The sequence below is a fragment of the Helianthus annuus genome, chromosome 4 (assembly GCF_002127325.2).
Source record: "Helianthus annuus cultivar XRQ/B chromosome 4, HanXRQr2.0-SUNRISE, whole genome shotgun sequence".
Taxonomy (NCBI): Eukaryota; Viridiplantae; Streptophyta; class Magnoliopsida; order Asterales; family Asteraceae; genus Helianthus; species Helianthus annuus.
This window is the reverse complement of record NC_035436.2, coordinates 113,551,135-113,574,245: the sequence shown is the minus strand read 5'-3', so window position 1 is coordinate 113,574,245 and position 23,111 is coordinate 113,551,135. Positions and strand designations below refer to the sequence as shown.

General features: G+C 33.2%; 2 protein-coding genes and 1 long non-coding RNA gene across 9 annotated transcripts; all 3 read left to right on the top strand.

Annotated features, from left to right (window-relative positions):
* Positions 1-787: 787 nt before the first annotated feature.
* On the top strand, positions 788-6,043 carry LOC110886276 (chaperone protein dnaJ 10). 7 transcript variants are annotated; one of them, XM_022134050.2, is made up of 8 exons: positions 788-923; positions 1,198-1,297; positions 1,460-1,519; positions 1,608-1,690; positions 1,771-2,225; positions 2,309-2,481; positions 2,905-2,985; positions 5,733-6,043. In XM_022134050.2, the coding sequence occupies exons 2-8, from the start codon at positions 1,211-1,213 to the stop codon at positions 5,814-5,816; spliced, it is 1,023 nt and encodes a 340-aa protein (XP_021989742.1). In that variant the 5' UTR covers positions 788-923; positions 1,198-1,210; the 3' UTR covers positions 5,817-6,043. The 7 variants fall into 7 exon arrangements, with proteins under 7 accessions (XP_021989742.1, XP_021989741.1, XP_021989745.1 ...); XM_022134049.2 differs by having other exon boundaries at positions 805-923; positions 1,191-1,297; XM_022134053.2 differs by having other exon boundaries at positions 821-923; positions 1,080-1,297.
* A 1,606-nt stretch (positions 6,044-7,649) lies between these two features.
* LOC110883214 (putative germin-like protein 2-1) lies at positions 7,650-8,611 on the top strand. Its single transcript, XM_022131023.2, has 2 exons — positions 7,650-7,809; positions 7,923-8,611. The coding sequence occupies exons 1-2, from the start codon at positions 7,662-7,664 to the stop codon at positions 8,471-8,473; spliced, it is 699 nt and encodes a 232-aa protein (XP_021986715.1). The 5' UTR covers positions 7,650-7,661; the 3' UTR covers positions 8,474-8,611.
* Positions 8,612-18,217: 9,606 nt separating this feature from the next.
* On the top strand, positions 18,218-19,939 carry LOC110883212. The gene is made up of 2 exons (XR_002560404.2): positions 18,218-18,353; positions 19,750-19,939. It is a non-coding gene; the product is annotated as an uncharacterized LOC110883212 (long non-coding RNA).
* The last annotated feature ends 3,172 nt before the right edge of the window (positions 19,940-23,111 follow it).

The window sequence follows — 23,111 nt, the reverse complement described above, 5'->3', positions numbered from 1 at the left end:
AGACGTTAGCTTTGTTCGGCTCGGTTCATGAACAACCCTAGTTTTAAGGCAGTTGAGGGTAAAAATAAGGTGATGGTTCATAGGATTGGTGGAATCGAGCGTACTCTTATCGACTCTTGTTTATCGAGATGAGTATTTTACTTTTTAAACAAGTCAAAGTAGGGGTCTCATCAAAGTTGGTTTTCGGGTTACTAATGGTTTTTAAATTTGAAAATTTGAAACTAAACTTGAGTTCCAACTATATATGGAATTCATAATTTGAAAACAACTTGAATTTAGGATTCGGAAAACTGATTTGAATTATAAAAACTCGAATTCAGGTTAGTTCGAATATATAAAAAAAAAAAAAAAAAAAAAAAACTATAATTCATTTGAATTTGAATCGCATTAGTTCCATTTAAAATTCATAGATTCGAATTCAATTTGAAAACTTGAACTCATGATAATTCAAATATGGGATTTTTTTAAAGCATTAAAAGTTAAAGTGAGAAAAATGAAAGATAAAAACTAGCTGAAAGTTGAGAAAAGATTTCGTGTTACTTGTGATTCAGGTTCGACTTTCACTCTCCCCATTATTTTATGTGGCATCTAGGTGAAGGGCAAATACGGGTGGCGCCGGTTCGTCTTGGATGGGAGGCGAGGTTTTACCGATTATTCCACTGTCGTGCATCCGGGCAGGTGGAGGTCGGGTTTCTGCACATCTAGGAGAGCCAAGAGGCTGACGACGGTCGAATAGTGCGACCTTGGCCAACAACGCCCGGTGTTACGCGCAGTTCTTAAAAAAAAAAAAGAAAAAAAAACTAGTTGAAGGGGCATTTATGGGGGGGACATTATATATGAGGAGAAAAAGTAAGGTAAGGAATCAATCATCCTTTATTGAAGGGAAGGACATTTTCCGATATCTCCAGAAGATTGCTTGATTCGTAAGTTCCTTGAGCTTTGAGGTCTGTTTCTGCTGTCGTTTGAATGCATCTTGTCTTGTTCAATTTTCGATAGGTGGATCAGATCCTACATTTTGAATTTGATAAACTCATGGATCTTTTAACCTAATTGGCTCTTTTTCCTTCCTTCCTTGCTAGGGTTATGCATAATATTCATTTGCTATAAACTGCAAACTCCAGATATTGTTTTTGTAACAAAAGGACGATTAATAAAATTCAGATTAGTAGGATTGATTTTCATTGTTTTAGCTAGCAGTTACAAGAGAGATATGGTGAAGGAAACAGAATATTACGACATTTTGGGAGTCAGTACCGATGCACCTTCATCAGATATTAAAAAGGCCTACTATGTCAAAGTAAGTCCTCTACTTCTTGTTCCTTGGTTGGTGTTGAGAACATTAGCAGGCAGGCAGGTTCTAGGTAGTAGTAGTAGACTTGACTGCTTATAATAATAAGTTACATTTTTGTTTCATATTATTATGTGTTAATAATAATAATAATAATAATTCTTTCTCAAGGCAAGGAAAGTTCACCCTGATAAAAACCCTGGGGATCCGAAAGCGGCCTACAATTTCCAGGTGCCAAGCATTCACTTAATACTAATAGTGATTTCAGTTAGTTAGTTATTCGATGTTTGAATGTTTTATAATTTGTATATGCATGAAGGTTCTTGGAGAGGCTTATCAGGTTTTAAGTGATCCTGAGAAGCGTGAAGCATATGACAAACATGGAAAATCAGGAATAGCAAAGTAAGTGTGATTGATTGATATTCTATTGTTTGTTTGTTTCTGTATAATAACAGTCTAAAGGTTTAGGTGTTTCTCTTCAGTGATTCAATGGTGGATCCGGCAGCTGTTTTTGGGATGCTCTTTGGTAGTGATATGTTTGAAGATTATGTTGGACAACTTTATATGGCTTCCATACAGTCTGTAGAACTTGAAGAGGAGGGACAGGTTCCTGAAATTCGTAAGATGAAAGTTCAAGAGAGGATGAGGGAATTCCAAAAGGAGAGGGAAGCAAAGCTCATAACAAATCTCAAGAATCGGCTTCGGCCCTTTGTTGAAGGTCAAACATCTGAATTTGTAAAATGGGCAACATCAGAAGCTCGCCAGCTCTCACAAGCCGCTTTTGGAGAGGCTATGCTACATACTATTGGCTATATCTACACAAGGCAAGCTGCAAGAGAACTTGGAAAGGATAAACGTTATATGAAGGTCCCCTTTATAGCCGAATGGGTCAGGGATAAGGGCCACCAGATGAAATCACAAGTTTCTGCTGCTTCAGGTAAGCTTTCATTATTAACTAACTAGTAGAAGCAAAAAATATTATCAATTAACTTTTGGATTTTTTTTTTTTCTTTCTTATAGGTGCAGTGTCTTTGATTCAAATACAAGAGGAGCTGAAGAAGTTGAACAACTCAGAAGCCAACGAAGAGCAGATAATGAAAGCAATTGAAGGCAAAAAAGATCAAATGATCAATTCCCTCTGGCAGATCAATGTCGTAGATATTGAGACTACTTTATCGCGTGTCTGCCAAGCAGTAATTTCATCTACTTGTCTTATGTTTTATCGCTTACATTCAAAGACACTAACTATAAAGGAAACTCTTAATATTCGGTCTTATTTAAAAACATTGGATTTTTATAACTATATATTACAAACTAGTTATTTTGAAACTAAAAATAAAATAAAATAAAATAGACTGTGTGCTTCGTTATGAGCCAACCCTTTTTTTGTCACAGTGAACATGCTAAAATTAAAGCTACATTCTTGGGACAAACTGAGTATCAATCGTTTGAGAAATAATGATTATTTAAGAAATTAATATATAAAGTAACCAAAAAGTACAATCTTGGGGAAAAAAGGAGCATGGTTTTGTGAAATCAATGCAAATACATTATAAAAGTGCCTTAAATTATGTTCAAAGGAGCAAATGAAGTTCACTTGCATTCTTCTCTTTCAGGTGCTGAAAGATCCCAGTGTTTCAAAAGACGAGCTCAAGCAACATGCTATTGGAATGAAGAAGCTTGGAAATATATTCCAAGTAAGTATCCTGTATCAACTTAGTTAGAATGAGATTGCATTTGTTGTTATTTAACGGTTGTGTAATCGTTATTATTGACAACCACTTTGTTAAGGTATCGAACTAGAGTAGGCTCGAGCAGCAGTGAAACAAACACACATACACATTAGCCGAAAATAAAGAACATGAGAATTTATGTGGTTTGGTCAAGATGACCTACGTCCATGGGTTGCAACTAGGGTTTCACTTTTATTAGATTCTCACAACTGTTCACAGAATGACCAAGGTTTAAAAAAACGGAAACGAGTTTCGAGGCGTTTTCACTTCGCCTCACGAGGCGTAAGCCTCGAGGCGAACCGAGGCGTAAGCCCGAGGCGGAATTAAAAAATAAATATAAATATTATATACCTTATAAAAATAGTAATACTAACTAAATTCATCATCAAATTCATCAAAATAATTAAAAACACACATAAAAAAGACATAAATTGCTTGAAAATGACACAAAAACGCAAAAACATCAAAAACAAATATCTAAAACCCCTGAGGCGCACCTGAGGCGCAGCCTTTTTAGCGCCTCAGCCCCTCTGAGGCGCACAAACAGTAGAAACCCCCTGAGGCGCGCCTCAGAATCGTTTTTTGGCCGTTTCGCCTTGAGGCGCGCCTCGAGGCGCACGCCTCAACCGTTTTTTAAAACCATGAGAATGACACAGACTACAATTACATCATAGGTATTATTGAACAAGATTAGGGTTTCCTACCTAATAACTAGGGCCGGCTAACCCTAATTAGGGTTGGCTACCCTAAAGCCTACAAACCCAACACGCTTTGACACTTATACATATGGTTTACTTTGCGTTACTTAAACAAATAAAGAAAATGATGGGTGTGTCATGGTATACTTTCTGTGTTAACTAAGGGTTTAACTGAGCCTGCCTTTTCTTTTCTCACTTTTCAAGATCAAGCTCGCTGGTTTTTACTCATTATTTTTTTTTTTACTTTTTTTTGAAAGTTATTAATTTATTTACTTATTTAAATTATATATAAACATTTTCACCTATATATGTGTGAATACATGTGTGTGTGTGTGTAATTATTCAAGGGGCGAACCTATAAGGTTGTTGCCATGTGACCTGAAGGTCACGGGTTCAAGTCATGAAAACAAGCTCATGTAGAGATGCAGGGTAAGCATGCATACATACATCAGACCCAAGTTGGTCCAACACCCACCGGATCATGGGCATGTGGGAGCCTCGTGCACCGGGTTTGCCCTATATATATTTATTATTATATTTAGAGTAAATTGCCAAAATCGTCCCGGAGGTTTGGGCATGTTTGCCAATTTCATCCAAAACAACTTTTTTGTACAATATTGTCCTTCACTTTTGAGACTTTTTGCCAGTTTCATCCAAACGCCTAATTTGGGTTATTTTTTCTATCAGATATTTGGATGAAAAATGGCAAAAAATCCCAAACCTTAAGGACGATTTTGACAAAAAAAAAAGTTAAGGTTTAGATGAAAATGACGAAAAATCCTAAAAGTGAAGGACAACATGGTACAAAAAAGTTGTTTTGGATGAAACTGGCAAACGTAACCAAACCTCAGGGACGATTTTGGCAATTTACTCTTATATTTATATATAAAACATAATATGTTGTTAATTTTATCATTATTATGTAGAGTCAGGATTTAGAGAGAACGGTGAAAACGATTTTGGAGTTGACATGTGGCATTGATGCTAAATTACACTAAGGGGTAATATTGTCAAAAAACCCACACGCATGAACTGGGTGTTCAAATAAAACGCCATAAAAACACCAAATTCAGAAAAACGCCATAAAAATACCCAGTTAAAACGCCATAAAACACTCAGTTCAGAAAAACGCCATGAAAATACCTAGTTAAAACGCCATAAAAACACATAGTTCAGAAAAACGCCATAAAAATAACTAGTCTAAAACGTCATAAAACACTCAGTTCAGAAAAACGCCATGAAAATACCTAGTTAAAACGCCATAAAAACACGTAGTTCAGAAAAACGCCATAAAAATAACTAGTCTAAAACGACATAAAACACCCAGTTCAGAGAAACGCCATAAAACCCATTTCATTTTTTTTCGAAAAGTATATCAATAGTATACTCGTTGGAAAGATAAAAAAACCGCTGAGTTTTATGGTGTAATTTTTTTAGAAAAATAGTCACGTATAAAAAAGTTATTGGCGTTTAAATATGATGGGGGAAAATGGCATGTGATTAGCATGTGCACCCTTGTTTCGATCTTCCAATTTTACCCCTCCTGGTAGTTATAAGGTTCCCATTATTTACAAAAATGCCAACGCATCATCATCTTAGCCACAAATCACAAAGATCCTATGGCTAAAAATCGTTCTCACTGTTCTCACACTTCAAATCGTTCTCTCCTGATCTCGTTCCTTATATATATATATATGTAATATTACTTATTATTATTATGTAGTTATGTTAAAGTAAAATTTATCATGTTAACAAGGCTCGTGGTCAGTCTTGGTATATGAAGTTTTATTAAATGAGCCTCAACTTAGGCTCAAGGTAGATGAAGCTAGTGATTCGATCTCAAGCACGACATGATCTCCTCTACACTCTTGATAATTACCCACTCATTTTCTTCTTGTTCTATGCATGCATGCATATGTATGTGATTTGTGTTAATGGTTTGGCAGAATTGAAACATAAGGTTCTCAACATATTTGTGTGTGTGTGTGTAATCTCCTCTCCATCTGATTTCAGGGCGCCAAGGCTACTTACCGCAGAGATAATAGTTTGCGCGAAGAAGGCACCCAGGTAAAGGCTGCTTCTTCTTCATCCAAGTAGCGCGGTTCTGATTAAGTATTATACAATGTTATATCTCTCACTTGTTTTAGCCAACCAACCACTCTATGCATTTCAAATTAATGTTATATGTTGTGTGTTATTTATCATTTGAATTCTGTTTGCTTGATTGATTATTTGTTACCTGTGTAATAATTTATCATGGTCTTTATCACATGATGTATTGTTATTATCATTATTGAGTGCAAATTCTCAAAAGATTGGACCAAGGTTTGCAATCACATTATGGTGCGTCCTTGTCTGTCGAGTACTCAAGAATACTTTAATTACTGTTGGTCGATGGTAGTATTCGTTATATTTATTTTTTATATTTTTAAATATAACATTGTTATGATCATTTCACGCAGATTTAACAATTTTTTAAGGAGAAACAGTCAAATGTTATATAGTTGAGTAACCAGTAGGGACCAGATGCTCTATTTTTTTTACCTTTTATTTTCGGTATTAATAGCCAAATTTAAGTGCTTGAAAAACGCATAAAAGCGAGACGCTTACGAAACTCACTCATATTTTGATTTCAATAATACGCAAATTAATCAGAGTAAAATAAGTGTCTACATACATTTCATGGTGCCTCCTGTAAATGTAAATCACCATGCATCAAATAAAGTGGAGAAATTTTGGTTACATCTCACCACCCACCCACACGATTTTGGCTTTGGATCTCCCCAATCACATAAATTACTTTTTTTTTCCTCTAAAATTTTTAATCAGTAGAATTATGTTAGGGTTGAGACCATATGTGATTTTTTCATGGTTGCAAAAGTCATTAGACGCTCCTTAGTCGGATTCGGGAGTACTCGGCTTAGGCGGAGATTACTCGGGGAGTAATTGGCCTGGGAAACCAGTACTCGTGCCTTGGCAGCCTACGTTGTAGCGAGTATTCTGGGAGTACTCGAAGCCTAGGCGGGACTTTTACAACCATGGATTTTTTTTTTTTTTTTTTTTTCAAATAGATATGCAAAAAAATTGAAATTTACCTTTGGAGGAACCTTAATGTAGTTTACTCCTATATTTTGTTATTCTTTCGACATTGAATCTAAAAACTACATCTTTGAAAAAATCTATAAATAAAAACACTTGAATAACTCACTCGTATTTGGTGTTGATATATTGTGAATTAGGTCATTAGGTACTATTAGTTACTATCCGAAAATTTAAGACCCTGTTTGGTTCACGAAAATTGGAGTTGGAATTAATTCCGTCCGAAAACGTGTTTGGTTGGCTAACAAACTGAAAATAATTCAACGAATTCCATTAATCAACGGTTTTTAAGCTTCCTATTGCTCACCATGCTTGTTTTGAAGTTTTTTTTAAAGGCCAACTAAAAACATTTATTCTCCAGAAAAGTGAGCAGGCTAACAACATGTCAACCAGATCGCCAAAATTCATACAACCGAAAAAACGATTACGAATCCAAACATGCTAAATCAAAGGAAATCCATCTATCCCACATGAGATCGCGCTGCTCTCCGAAGGCAAGAGCTTTAACCTCCTCAATTAAAGTAAAAGACCTTGTTTTTTTGTTTTTTTTAATCTCGTTACAAGTTTTAGAAAAAAACATAAAAGGACTTTTACTTTAAAAACAGATGTCATGAAAAGTTGAAGCATTCATTTTCGTATAGGATAGGAGGGAGGCATCATGAAATCTATATTGACATTTGTTTAGTCACCGAAATGCGATCATGAACAATGCTTGAACTTTTCAAGATTTGTATAAGATAATGAAGTCATGAAAGAAAACTTATTAACCACCAACCAAGATACAAGAGCTTTTGCATGATCTTTCTTCTTTGCTTGGTATATAAATACATACATTCCAAATACATGTTCACCCTACTACATACATCTTTCTTCAAATCCATGGCGACACCTTTTACCTTGTTCTTATTAGCAGCAGCACTCAGTCCAACTGTCTTTTCATTCGAGCCCGCACCCCTGCAAGATTTTTGCGTAGCAGAAACATCTAACCAAGGTTTTTTTTTTTACTTTGCTAATTAATTAAGCCTTCCTATTAGCAGAAACACAATAGGGTGGTTTGGTTGGTACGTTTATGATTAATTATAATCTAAAGCGTTTTTTGCTTAGGTTCCGTTAGAGTGAACGGCATGGCGTGCAAGAACCCGTTGTTTGTCCAAGCTGACGATTTCTTCTATAGCGGGCTCCATGTCGCAGGCGACACAGGAAACTCTTATGGGTTTCGTGTCACCCCAGTCACCGTATACCAGGTACCCGGGCTCAACACACTAGGACTCTCAATGATGCGAATTGACTATGCACTTTGGGGAGCTAACCCACCACACACTCACCCTAGAGCAACCGAAATATTTACAGTTTTAGAAGGAACTCTTCAAGTTGGATTCATTACTTCAGACCCTCAAAACCGACTCATTACAAAAGTCCTTCAACGCGGTGATGTGTTTGTTTTTCCGGTTGGGCTCGTTCATTTCCAAAGGAATATGGGTCATTCGAATGCAACTGCGATAGCCGCGTTAAGTAGTCAAAATCCGGGAGTTATTAGCATCACAAACTCGATATTCGGGTCCACACCGCCAATTTCTACAGAGATCCTTGCACAGACATTCGGCGTTGACAACAAAACAGTACATCTGCTGAAAAAGAAGTCGACACATGTATGAAACTTTGTTTGTTGCATTGCCGTTGGATACTAACCAAACCCAACCATTTCATATAATTTTAATAATGTCTTCAACAATTGTCCATCCTTTTAAACAACCAACAAGACGTTGTCCCAATACAATACATGGTTGTCGTTACATGATTCAAAATTTCATTTCATATTTCATAATATAATAAATATCACATCCCACAAACAGTTTGAAAATAATAATCTCGACAACCCAATGAACCACACACTATATAGGGGAGGGTTCATCGGGGAACACTAAAAAAGTAGGGAACCGGGAAACACTTCTAAATATTCAACTTAACATGTTAAAAATCAACTTTTTCTAATTTTTTTTTTCGGCGCTTTTCTTTATGAATACATGTAGAAACATTTTTAATAAAAAAATTAAAAAACTAAAAAATATAAAAAAAAATGTTTAAAAAACAGTTAAAAATATATCTTATAAAATTAACTTAACATGTTAAAAATCAAAATTTTTAAAAAAATTTCAGCGTTTTTGCTTATAAAAATGGGTAGAAACTATGCCAATAAAAAAAATCATTTTTGTAAAAAAAAATTAAGCATTTTTAACTATTTTTTTATATTTTTCGATTTTAATTATTTTTATTAAAATTACTTCTACAAGTATTTATAAGGAAAAACGCCGAAAAAATTTTAAAAAAAATTGATTTTTAACATGTTAAGTTAAATCTTTAAGAGTATTCCCCGGTTCCCCACTTTTTTAGTGTTACTCAATGAACCTCACACTATATATATATATATATATATATATATATATATATAGAGAGAGAGAGAGAGAGAGAGAGAGAGACAGAGAGAGAGGTTCCTGTAAAAAAATGGATTTTTGTGAGAAAGGTAAGAGAATCTACACCATTAGATGTTTGATCTAATAGTTGAAATCATAATGGCAAAATTGTAAATAAATAATATTTAATATTAAACATATTAATTTTCTAGATTAAGGGTATATTGGTAAATTTAACATTTTTAAATTAAGAAACTAACATTAATGCACATGTAACTTCCCCCCGTCTGTTTTAAACGTCAACAACTTTTTATACGTACCTTTTTTTAAATTACACCATAATAACGAGCGTTTTTTTATCTTTAATATGAATAAGTATATTGCTATACTTATGTAAAGAAAAAAAAATGTTTCGATCAGATGTTTAGTCCATGAATGGTGTTGTATATACTTACTGAATGGTGTTATATACTTCCTGAATGGTGTTATATACTTACTGAATGGTGTTATACACTTGCTGAATGGTGTTATATACTTACTGAATGGTGCTATATACTTGCTACCTTTAAAAAAAATATACTTGCTGAATGGTGTTATATACTTGCTGAATGGTGTTATATATTTAATGAACGGTGTTATATACTTGCTGAATGGTGTTATATACTTGCCGAATGATGTTATATACTTGCTGAATTGTGTTATATACTTGCTGAATGATGTTATATACTTGCTGAATGGTGTCATACTTGCTGAATGGTGTTATATACTTACTGAATGGTGTTATATACTTGCTGAATGGTGTTTATAGAGATCTTTTAAAAAAAAATCCAGTTCCTATAATTAAGGTGGCGGTTATGTGAAGTTTTTAATTAATTGAATTAATGATAAAATTACTTGTTTACCCTTTTGAATTAATTTAGATTTAGGACACATGTCATCTTCACAATATTTCTCACCTTTCTCACACTTTTAACATTTTTACGAACCACTCTTTATTACGATGTAACATTCCTATTTTTATATAAGAATTATAGGTTTGGTTAAATTTATTAACTACTAGTAACTAGTTTATTTTTAATATAAATATTCAACCCAAATAGTTTTAAACACTATTTTATATAGTTGGTTGAAATATTATAAATTGGCCTGTATATGGGTGACCTTTCTAAATAAAATAAAAGTATATAAAAACTTATTTTATTAGACGGCTAGATTACGGGTAAGTTAATTATTAAAAATATGAATTACTTAGACGGGCCTAGTGACCGTATATTAATTAAATTATAAAAATACATTATATTTGAACCTACTCTATTTTAATGAAACTTGGTTCAAAATGTAGATATAAATATTCTCGTTCCAATAACATATTTCTTATTTTATAAAACGTCATATTTTAGGAATTATACGTACCAAAGAAGTAAAGTAATAACAACAACAACAATAATAATAATAATAATAATAATAATAATAATAATAATAATAATATAATAATAATAATCTAACTTATAATAAAAGACTCCAAAGAATGCCAAATGGCATTCTCTCCTTCAACCTTATAAATTTTATTTATATTTTTTATATAATTTCTTTTAATATTAATATTAATATTAATTAATAACCACTATATAGATATTACTTATTTTTATCTTTATCTTTATCTAAAATTAATAAATAACTTCAATTTTATAATTTAGACCCTTTGTTTTTTACTTTTAACCCAAAGTTTTTCATCTTTTGCAATTTAATCCCAGCTCTTTTTTATTTTCAATTTTGGTTAACCATACTTTTCATCTTTCCCAAGGTTTTCGTTTCGTTCTAAATTTTGTGAGTTGACGCACCACAACGTGTGTGTGGGGTTCAAAATTTTTTCGTATATTTTTTTCTCGTTTGACTGGCCCGTCGCATTACATCTACTTTTCTGCGTTTGACAAGTTCGTCCAACAAGCAGGTCCTGGATGGACTTAGTCATTTTTTTCTATATTTTATGTTTCGGTTTGATTTCTCAGCAACGAGCGTGCGTAAATCAAAGATTTTACGTCTGCTTTTCACTCGGCGTTGTTTTTTTCCCATTTTTATTTAATTTATTTTTACGAGCTTTTCCGTGTTCGTGATCGCTGACAATGGTATAGTATTGCTACTACTTAACACAGTTTTATGACAACCGCTGCAACGCATGGGCATAATAGTTACATATGAAATTGACAGAAGTGTCATGTCTCATTTTCAAAGTTGTGTTCCCTTTATATTTTTATATATAATAAACGAATAATAAACATATAAGTGAAATGTATGTATGTATGATATAATTTAGATAAGACACATATACACAGGTGGCTACTCCAAATGACTACAACTCAAAATATTAAATTAATATACATTTGCTACGTGTAAAATTATAAGATAGATGGCAGTAGATAGTAGGCACCAAGAGGTAAGCTTTCACTATAAATTAAAGCTCATGTTCGAACAATTGTTCTGCGTAAACCTCATTCCTCCCTCTCGATTTCACTCTCTACATATATATATATATATATATATATATAGTAATAATAATAGTAATAAAGCCCTGCTCGTTTTAAGTGTTTTAACTCCCGATCACCGCTACCCTTTCCGATTGATCTGAGCCTCATAACGTATGTCAGGGCTCTACCCGACTAAGTTGTTGGGATTCGGTCTCGGGACATCGGGACAAGGTTAAGTTAGGGGTACTATACTTAACACGAGTGCATTATATATTTTTAATATCTCAAAAGTTATACCCAAAATTTATACCAGGAGATTTTCTAGTTGAACCCTAAAGTTACAAAGTGGGTCTATTCTCTTTTCTCACCATTTTATTCCTTTTTATCCCAAACCATAACAACTCTCACCAAAACTACTATTTATTATTTTATTTCCCAATAGGAAACCCAAATTGAGACACCCAAGTAATCCTGCACAACTCCTAAAATTTTCATAACAATCAGAATTAGGATCAGGGCCCCTAAAACTCAGGGGGGGGGGCATTTCCCATTCGATATTTCTACACAATGCGTTGTCAAAAATGAATTTTCATAAAACGTCAACTCAGCAGGCCTAAGTAGGTGACGAAGCAGGCCTAGCCTACTTTGGATTCCCCCGCGACACGCGACAGATCCCGGGGATCCTGTCGCGACACGCGGGTGGGTCCAATTCAGGCTATAAATCTAGGGGCCTGGGACTTGCTCAGTTTGATTGTTTCGACGATAAATTTCAATTCGTATGTTGAGTTATCGTCTGTTTATTACATAACACACACATAGCACGAAACGCTGCTACGATACAGGGTAATAACTCGATCGCTGCTACGATTTAATATCCGATCGATTTAAACTATCCAATGGATGTTTAAGTGCTGCTCAAACCAGGGTTATACTTTGTCATTCGTCGTGATTCCGACAGGATGTTTGAGTGTCGCCCGAACTCGGGCTATACTCTGTCATTCGTTGCGAATCCGCTGGATGTTTAAGTATCGCACTTTGTCATTCGTTGTGAGGGTTTAATCTCGTGAGTTATCGTAAATGCTGTATTAGTTATTTACCTGGTTTCGAGTGCATTATTGTTTAAATTAGGTTATCATGCTTATCAATAGGCTAAACTTCACCCCATACACTTACAATCAAAGTAGATGCTAATTCTCAGAAGAGCTTGAATCAGGAGACTTGTTAAATCAATACTGCATGCTTATAATGTGTGTCATTCTTTTTTTATCAATTGTTTTACAATACCTCAAATTATTTTCAAATGTTATAATTACAGGGAGTAAGTCGTGGTAATCTTAATCAATGGCTAGTGGGGTATTGTGCACATTACTAATTTCTCACGGGGTTAGGCTAATAAGCCCTAACACAGGTTAGGCAAATAAGCCCTAACAATGATATATTATCACTAATTAGGTGACAGGACTCAATAGTGGTATGACCATCGTCACCAGGAGGTGACACGGCGCCATATAACAATAAGATAGAAACCATTGTAATCGCTCTTATGCTGTAATTTATAACTAGGTGTCATTTTATCAAAATGAATGATTCACTCAGTATTTCCCGCTGACAAAACCTTTTTAAAATGCATTTCAGGTAATTACAGTAGATTGGAGTAATAATTGGATACGGCACCAACAAGACTTACAGAAGTGGCTCATTTTATCAATTAAATTAAATTAAGAAAAGTTGTGTTATGTAATCAAGTTTATCCCATATCAAAAGCTACCTTTGTAAAACATGGGTTTATCCCGTCTATTTAATAAATAAAATCCGGTGTTTCTAAACTCTGATATTTTTCCTAACTCACGGTTCTGACGAAATTTCCGCTGCAATGTTTTCAAAAATAACCACCGGTACCACTTGGCTGCTCGCGGCTCTCGATTCCGTCCTGGTGGGGTCGGGGTCGTGACAGAAAGGTGGTATCAGAGCCACTGATTTAAGCCTATAGGTGTTGTGATAATAATATCTAAGTTTAAACGAAGAGTTAGGAATTTGATATTTTCTGGTAGCACTCAGGATAGTATTTAGACTTGAACTTAAGAAAAGATGCCTTAGTATAAGCTTTGAGCTAAGCTAAATACTTGTGTAAATAAAGTGTGATAGGTTTTGGTATGCCATGAGAATGATAACTAGAACATTGCAAGATATGATAAATAAGCAATAACACTTAATTACTATTAATTCTTGCTTATTGATATTACTTGGTATAGAATAAAGATATGTTATGGGAATACAAATTTCCTTGATTCCGGATAAAAGCCCTAATAAAAGAGGCACTTTTAAAATCTTGAAAAGATACTATTTATGGGAAATAGAAAATTTTCTCTGGCAAGACTGGGTATGGTGTAGCAGACTCTCCAGCTTGTCCGGATATATTGAGGTTACCTCTCCGGCGCGAACCAGATAAGACGGGGTAAATAATATGTCAAACCATTGACAAGATTTCCCTAAATAATATCATGACCTGATATCTGACTTGTTTTTTGAAACAAGAATCTGTTAAATACATTGACCTTATGAAGGGTATGTATATTACAGCATGTGAAATATATGATTATATAGATATGTATATCTATAAGGAATTCCAAAAGACAATTAAGAGTAAAGCACAAGCGTATGTGTCAATAATAAATCTAGATTTCTTTATCAGGAATCTCTTGCATATATCTTTAATTCCGATATCAAACATTATTTCGTTTGATCATCTACCTCGTAACTCGAGCAACAATAATAAAGGAAACCCATTAAATTGGGACACCATCAAAAGTATAAGAATTTCCAATACGTTATTATAAACTATTAACGCAAGTAAGAAGCATGTAAAGTTGTGCTAATGCACAAGAAAACACATGAAACTTAAATTACACGTCCACAAACGTTGAAGTATATCACACACAACTTTCAAGGCAAGACCTTTTGAAAATATGATTGGGCACAACAACAATGCATCCCAGCAGTGGGAAAACTACTGATCAAAAAGCGGCACTTTGCCACGCGATCCTACAAACGACATGAATATCATTGAGATACGGTGGAACAAGATTTCACAACCATCGGTGCACAGTCTAATTAAAGTCATAATTATTAGCACTGCAAAAGGAGTCGCATACCTTTGCAAATCCTCTATTTCAAATTATTCGACATTCCTTGGTAATGTCACTTAACAACGATTATCACACGAAATTCCAGATAAAGTTTTTATATTCCTTTCATTGCAATTCTGACTTCTGCCTATAATGAGTTGACTTTCGCATTTCCACTTATCCTAAATAGTCATCATACCATAAGGATTTCTTTCATAGTAACAAATATTGATCCATTTCATTTCTTGGTAAATCCACACATTACACATGCACTATTTGTTGCGCATGTGGTTCATTTGAGTTATGAAGACCATAGGAGGGCATCATTCCCATTTGTTGTTTTATCAAAAGTTCAAATCTCGTTTTGCTATACTTGATCTTTGCATTGTAAACCGCATTTTTGCAAAACAATAATTCTTTGATATTGAATCGATGAATTTCCTGAAAAACTCGATTTTCTTTTGAAGGGTATACATGGTTTCTGTTGTGATCATGTTCGAACTTCCTTATTAAAGCTTGTTTTTATTCAAACCCAGTTAACTTACTCGCAATACGTATTCAATTCAAGGTCCCATATGATATTTTTAAGCCATCATATTCAAATTCAAAATAGTCCTAACAAGCACTTCATTTATCTTGAACTATAACATGCTTTCTTGGACTTCGACTTCACTAAATTATTTCTTTGATCACGATCACCTTGTGGTGACGTTTTTCACAAAATCTGAAGCTTGCGCTAATCTCGGATTTAATTATTTATTTATTTATCTATATTGAATCCGCTTTGTTGATTTATTCTATACAAGCAATCTTAACACAATCATGTGCTAAGATAATGATACGCAAATTTATTTCATATTTCAGTATATCTCTTAATAGTCCTTACAACATCAATCGAGCCTATCGTGATATTTATTGTTTTCTCATCATTAATCGAAAAACATTATAAATATAAATTTTATTGATCATATATGGAAACTTACATAAGTAATTACCTTATTTACAATATAGTATTCCTATATTTAAAAATTCTTGTTAAATCATTGAGGTGAAGAATTATATTTTTATAAAATTTTGTTTAAGGAATACTCTCGTTTAAGTTTATGACTAGTTATTATTATTTATTTTTGGTAGTTAATATTAGTAAGGATATATTAATAATAGTAGTGTTAATATTATTGTTAGGTATTAGGGTTATTGTCAGGGATAGGTATTGGATAGCCTAGCCTTAGTTAGGCATGGACTGATCACCCATGCTTAAACAAGGCAGCACTAACCAATATCCAACCATGATAATAACTATTTAATGTATATAAATTAAGTCATCATACTTAATTAGTAAATTTTAATTATATATAAAAAATATATACATATATATATATATATATATATACTTTGTACTATAAAGAGAAGACAGATTTTCATAAAACAATACAAGAATTAGAGGGACAAATAAAATTATCTAAATAACTGTCTAAATAGTCATGGACAAAATATTTTATACTTATAAGTAATTGTTCATATTGTTTAAAATTCCATAAGTATTAAATACTTATAGAAGTATTATGTATCAAGATAATATATATATATATATATATATATATATATATATATATATATATATATATATATATATATATATATATATATATATATATATATATATATATATATGTGTGTATATGACTACCCCACCATAATATAGAAACCTTTACAAATAACATCAACTATTACAAAATAGTACTATAAAGTTTTCTAGTTAAAGAAAAAGAATGGCTACTACTGTGTTCTTTAACTTTTTCAAACAAAGAAAATGACATTATACATAATCATTATTATATTTAAATGGCCCACTTAAGTGTAACAACACTATTTTGATTCTCAAAAAAAAATATTTTTTTTAGTATTCAATTATTCATGTTATAGATCTTATCATCTAACATTCGGTATATCTCATCTTTAAAAATTCTTGTTAGTTCGTTGAATTAAATTATCTATTATGCGTACACGTTGTCTTTAATTAAAAAAAATCATTTTAATTCAATTATGTACACTAACTCTATTGTCTTTTCATGTATCCTTGCAATTCACTCATCTCAGCACATCGATTTTCTCATATCATAATTTAATTTTTGACAAATCATTTTCATGCTTTTATTTCATTTTGAACCTGTCGATTCTAAACCTTTCTCAGTTACCAATCAAAGTAAGCTTTCTTTTGACAAAGAAATTTATTAATTCTAAAAAATTCCTTCACATTCATTTTAAATATCTATTGACCATATATCTTTTGGCTTAAACCTAGTCACTTTCGAAAATTATATCATTTCATCTCATTCGTTTGTTATAGATTTCTTGAACTAATTCAGTTGAACCATTAAATCCTACTTATGGTAACACTCGTATTCACAAAATTTGATATTTTAATTCTGTTTCATCTACCTTAATATTATTTTATTAACTAAAATATGACATAAGGTCTAAAAGAAATATCGTAACCCAAATCTCGAAGACGAGATTTAGAACAAGGTGGGGAGGATGTAACATTCCTATTTTTATAAAAGAATTATAGGTTTGGTTAAATTTATTAATTACTAGTAACTAGTAACTAGTTTATTTTTAATATAAATATTCAACCCAAATAGTTTTAAACACTATTTTATATAGTTGGTTGAAATATTATAAATTGGCCTGTATATGGGTGACCTTTCTAAATAAAATAAAAGTATATAAAAACTTATTTTATTAGACGGCTAGATTACGGGTAAGTTAATTATTAAAAATATGAATTACTTAGACGGGCCTAGTGACCGTATATTAATTAAATTATAAAAATACATTATATTTGAACCTACTCTATTTTAATGAAACTTGGTTCAAAATGTAGATATAAATATTCTCGTTCTAATAACATATTTCTTATTTTATAGAACGTCATATTTTAGGAATTATACGTACCAAAGAAGTAAAGTAATAACAATAATAATAATAACAATAATAATAATATAATAATAGTTACATATGAAATTGACAGAAGTGTCATGTCTCATTTTCAAAGTTGTGTTTCCTTTATATTTTTATATATAATAAACGAATAATAAACATATAAGTGAAATGTATGTATGTATGTATGTATGATATAATTTAGATAAGACACATATACACAGGTGGCTACTTCAAATGACTACAACTCAAAATATTAAATTAATATACATATGCTACGTGTAAAATTATAAGATAGATGGCAGTAGATAGTAGGCACCAAGAGGTAAGCTTTCACTATAAATTAAAGCTCATGTTCGAACAATTGTTCTGCGCAAACCTCATTCCTCCCTCTCGATTTCACTCTCTACATATATATATATATATATATTTCTTTAGTAATAATAATAGTAATAAAGCTCTGCTCGTTTTAAGTGTTTTAACTCCCGATCACCGCTACCCTTTCCGATTGATCTGAGCCTCATAACGTATGTCAGGGCTCTGCCCGACTAAGTTGTTGCGATTCGGTCTCGGGACAAGGTTAAGTTAGAGGTACTGTACTTAACACGAGTGCATTATATATTTTTAATATCTCAAAAGTTATACCCAAAATTTATAACAGGAGATATTCTAGTTGCACCCTAAAGTTACAAAGTGGGTCCATTCTCTTTTCTCACCATTTTATTCCTTTTTATCCCAAACCATAACAACTCTCACCAAAACTACTATTTATTATTTTATTTTCCCAATAGGAAACCCAAATTCAGACACCCAAGTAATCCTGCACAACTCCTAAAATTTTCATAACAATCAGAATCAGGATCAGGGCCCCTAAAACTCGGGGGGGGGGGGGGGGGATTTCGCATTCGATATTATCTACACAATGCGTTGTCAAAAATGAATTTTCATAAAACGTCAACTCAGCAGGCCTAAGTAGGTGACGAAGCAAGCCTTGCCTACTTTGGATTCCCCCGCGACACGCGACAGATCCCGGGGATCCTGTCGTGACACGCGGGTGGGTCCAATTCAGGCTATAAATCCAGGGGCCTGGGACTTGCTCAGTTTGATTGTTTCGACGATAAATTTCAATTCGTACGTTGAGTTATCGTCTGTTTATTACATAACACACACATAGCACGAAACGCTGCTACGATACAGGGTAATAACTCGATCGCTGCTACGATTTAATATCCGATCGATTTAAACTATCCAATGGATGTTTAAGTGCTACTCAAACCAGGGTTATACTTTGTCATTCGTCGTGATTCCGACAGGATGTTTGAGTGTCGCCCGAACTCGGGCTATACTCTGTCATTCGTTGCGAATCTGCTGGATGTTTAAGTATCGCACTTTGTCATTCGTTGTGAGGGTTTAATCTCGTGAGTTATCGTAAATACTGTATTAGTTATTTACCTAGTTTCGTGTGCATTATTGTTTAAATTAGGTTATCATGCTTATCAATAGGCTAAACTTCACCCCATACACTTACAATCAAAGTAGATGCTAATTCTCAGAAGAGCTTGAATCAGGAGACTTGTTAAATCAATACTGCATGCTTATAATGCGAGTCATTCTCTTTTTATCAACTGTTTTACAATACCTCAAATTATTTTCAAATGTTATAATTACAGGGAGTAAGTGGTAATCTTAATCAATGGCTAGTGGGGTATTGTGCACATTACTAATTTCTTACGGGGTTAGGCTAATAAGCCCTAACACAGGTTAGGCAAATAAGCCCTAACAGTGATATATCATCACTAATTGGGTGACAGGACCTAATAGTGGTATGACCATCGTCACCAGGAGGTGACACGGCGCCATATAACAATAAGATAGAAACCATTGTAATCGCTCTTATGCTGTAATTTATAACTAGGTGTCATTTTATCAAAATGAATGATTCACTCAGTATTTCCCGCTGACAAAACCTTTTTAAAATGCATTTCAGGTAATTACAGTAGATTGGGGTAAGAATTGGATACGGCACCAACAAGACTTACAGAAGTGGCTCATTTTGTCAATTAAATTAAATTAAGAAAGTTGTGTTATGTAATCAAGTTTATCCCATATCAAAAGCTAACTTTGTAAAACATGGGTTTATCCCATCTATTTAATAAATAAAATCCGGTGTTTCTAAACTCTGATATTTTTCCTAACTCATGGTTCTGATGAAATTTCCGCTGCAATGTTTTCAAAAATAACCACCGGTACCACTTGGCTGCTCGCGGCTCTCGATTCCGTCCAGGTGGGGTCGGGGGTCGTGACATGCGAGAACCGCGAGAACCAATGTAATGTGAACACAACCAAAGATACCTAAAAAAATCTAAAAAACACATATTTTTTTAAAATATTTTTACGGTAAAATCGCTACTTTTCGTTATTAAAAGAAAATTAATAAAATTATTTTTTTTGGCTATTAAAAGTAGCGATTTTACCATAAAAAATATTAAATTTTTTTGTGTGTATTTTCGATTTTTTAAGTTTTTTTTAGGTTTTTTTGGGGTTTAGTTTTTAACATTTAGCTTGGGTTGGGGGGGGGGGGGGTTAGGTCTTTTATTAGGTTTTTTTTTTATTTTTTTTGGGGGGGGGGGGATTAGGTTTTTTTTTGTTTAGGTTTTTGGTGGTGTAGTGGGTTTATTTTGTTGTGTTCACATTGGTTCTCGCGGTTCTCGCAATAAAGGTGATTCTCGCATGAACCCTACCCTATATGTGTGTGTGTGTGAGTGTGTATATAGGTACGGGATCAGGAGAAAACGCCCTAAAGTGTGTGAACGGTGAGAATGGATCATGTTTGAACACATGGCGCACGATATAATTAGGTCGTAGGGGCTTTTTGTCATTTTATCTTTCGCTTTTCCAATTCGTTGTCATAATACTGCTTCATTTTTTGCGTTTAAGATTTTTTGGCGTTAACCAAATTCAATAATTACCTGGCGTTTTACTGGTCTCATTGTATTAATCTTTTTGTTTCAATTATATAATATTTTGGCGTTTATGGCGTTTCCAAATCGTCGGCCATTGGAACCCCAAGGGCCAAAATATCTCTCTGAATGGCTTCATCCATACTAAGTAAGACAGGACTTTTTAGGATGATGACCCATTGTTTGTTCTTAGATTCAATGGCGTTTAGACAAGATGGCCCATTGTTCTATTATTGTTTATATATTTTTTGGCATTTGTGGTATCTTGGCGTTTTACAAGCATTTTTTAAGAGAAATAATGTGTTTTTCATAGCGGAAAATTATATTACAACCACAGGGGAAAAAATAGAAGCGAAAAAAATAAATTAAAAATCCTAATCGGACCTCTCTTCACAATCTTCACTGTCATCAGTCTCTTTATTCTTTAATACTACAAGCACTATCACCAAATATATGTCGTTTTGTTTTTTGTCTGATTATTTGTTTGTTCGTTTTGTTGAAGTGGTTTTGTGGATGTTGGGGACATAGATCGATGCCGTGTGAGTGGGTTTTTTCGCTTTGATCTTCAACTTTATCTTCATCTTTATAATCATTCCACTCTTCAGTGTCATTGATCTCTTCTCCTCATCTAAGCCTTCTTCAAGAACAAAGAACACAAAATGACATATGACTGTTATCAGTCTCTTTTTCTTGAAGATTTGTCCATCTCATGTAGCAAAATCTTACTGAGTTACTCCCCTCACCTAACAATCCATTCAGTGAAACTTCACACAGAACAATACTGAATATCCAAGAAAGCATGTTAGCCATTTTTGTTTTTTTTTTTTTTAATTTTTGGCATTTTACAGTGAGTGGTATTTAAGAACATTGGCGTTTGTTTTTTTGGTGTGATCCAATGGAAGTTGCTAAGAGGTGTCATTTTATTGGATGTCTTTGGCGCGTAGTTTAGGTGTGATATTATTATAATAAAGTATTCGTCGTTTCAGTTACTGTTTGTAATTACTGTTTTTGCTAAGCTTTATCTCTGAAGTCTGTAACATGTCCCATCTTTCAAGTTTGGCGTTTTATATTTTAATACAATAAATGTTATTAATAATAAAGTTTCCGTCGCTTTCAGTTTACTCTTTTGTAGCTACAGTTTGTGCCAACATCATCTGTTTATCGTTTCAGTTTACTCTTTGTCGTTACTGTTTCTAGTTACCTTTTTGAAATTTTAGCGTTTTGTATTTTTAATGAGGTTTTATATAAAAAGGGCACTTTGTTCTATTTCTCTTGTACCTTGTTTTTTATACTTTTTTTTTGCATTTTTTATAATATTTGTCCAAAGTAATTTTATTATAGTTTGGGAGTTTTGGGCGTTTATGGCATGATGGCGTTTTCACAAGCATTTGTCTGTGTGGCGTTTTTATTATATATGGCATTGTTATTATATAACAATCAACTGAAAAAGAAAATTAAAAAAATAGAAACAATTGATCTTCCAAATCTTCACTGTCACCAGTCTCTTTCTTCTTTTGAAACATCTTCACTGGCGGTTTGACTTTGGTATGATTCATTTTGTTTTTTTGTTGTTGAAATAATTTTTTTGTCGCCGTTTGGAAGCACATATGACATGAGTTTTTTGTTTGAAGTTCATCTTTATCTTCAACTCACTCATCAGTGTCATCCGTCTCTTCATGCCATTCAAATATTCATCAAGAATAAAGCATAGAAAATGACATAAGTCTGACATCAACCTTTTTTTCTTGAAGCAAAATGTTACTGAGTTACACCTCTCAGCTAACAATCCATTCGGCGAAACTTCGTGTAGAACAAGAACGCCACTAAATTGAATATCCAAGGAACGATGTTTGCCATTTTTGATTTTTTGACTTTTTGGCATTTTACCGAGAAAAAGAGCGCCACTGAATAAAAGTACCTTAATCCTCTAAATTTGGTCAAGCTAAACTCAATAATGTTTTGCTATATGAGATGGACAACATTGTTAATCCTCAGTTAAGAAAGATGTCTAATATGTTTTGGTGTTTATAATATGTTTTGGCGTTTATAAATTGGATGGAAGTCGAGGATAAAGTCAATAAGATTTTACTCAATGAGATGGACAATATCCTCACTTAAAGATTTTGTTCATCACATTGAGTGAAACCTTACCGACAACCAAGCTGAATTTCAAAGAAACGTTTGTCTTTGGAATCTTTGATGTTTGGGTTTTTTGGCGTTTCTAAGATGAATGGTATATTAAATATGGCATTTTGGGTTGGCTGTGTTTAATGGAAGGTCTGAGATGTTGTATATATATGATGTTTTTGGCGGTTGTTTTAGGTGGGATTTTATTATAATAAATGCTAGTAATTAAGTCCCGTCATTTCAGTTACTATTTGTTCAGCTT

Excerpts from the sequence above, each read along its gene's own strand:
- LOC110886276 (XM_022134050.2), top strand. The coding sequence starts at position 1,211 with ATGGTGAAGGAAACAGAATATTACGACATTTTGGGAGTCAGTACCGAT. Across the intron at positions 2,226-2,308 it reads ACAAGTTTCTGCTGCTTCAG|GTGCAGTGTCTTTGATTCAA; the intron begins GTAAGCTTTCAT and ends TCTTTCTTATAG. Across the intron at positions 2,482-2,904 it reads TATCGCGTGTCTGCCAAGCA|GTGCTGAAAGATCCCAGTGT; the intron begins GTAATTTCATCT and ends CTTCTCTTTCAG.
- LOC110883214 (XM_022131023.2), top strand. The coding sequence starts at position 7,662 with ATGTTCACCCTACTACATACATCTTTCTTCAAATCCATGGCGACACCT. Across the intron at positions 7,810-7,922 it reads AGCAGAAACATCTAACCAAG|GTTCCGTTAGAGTGAACGGC; the intron begins GTTTTTTTTTTT and ends TTTTTTGCTTAG.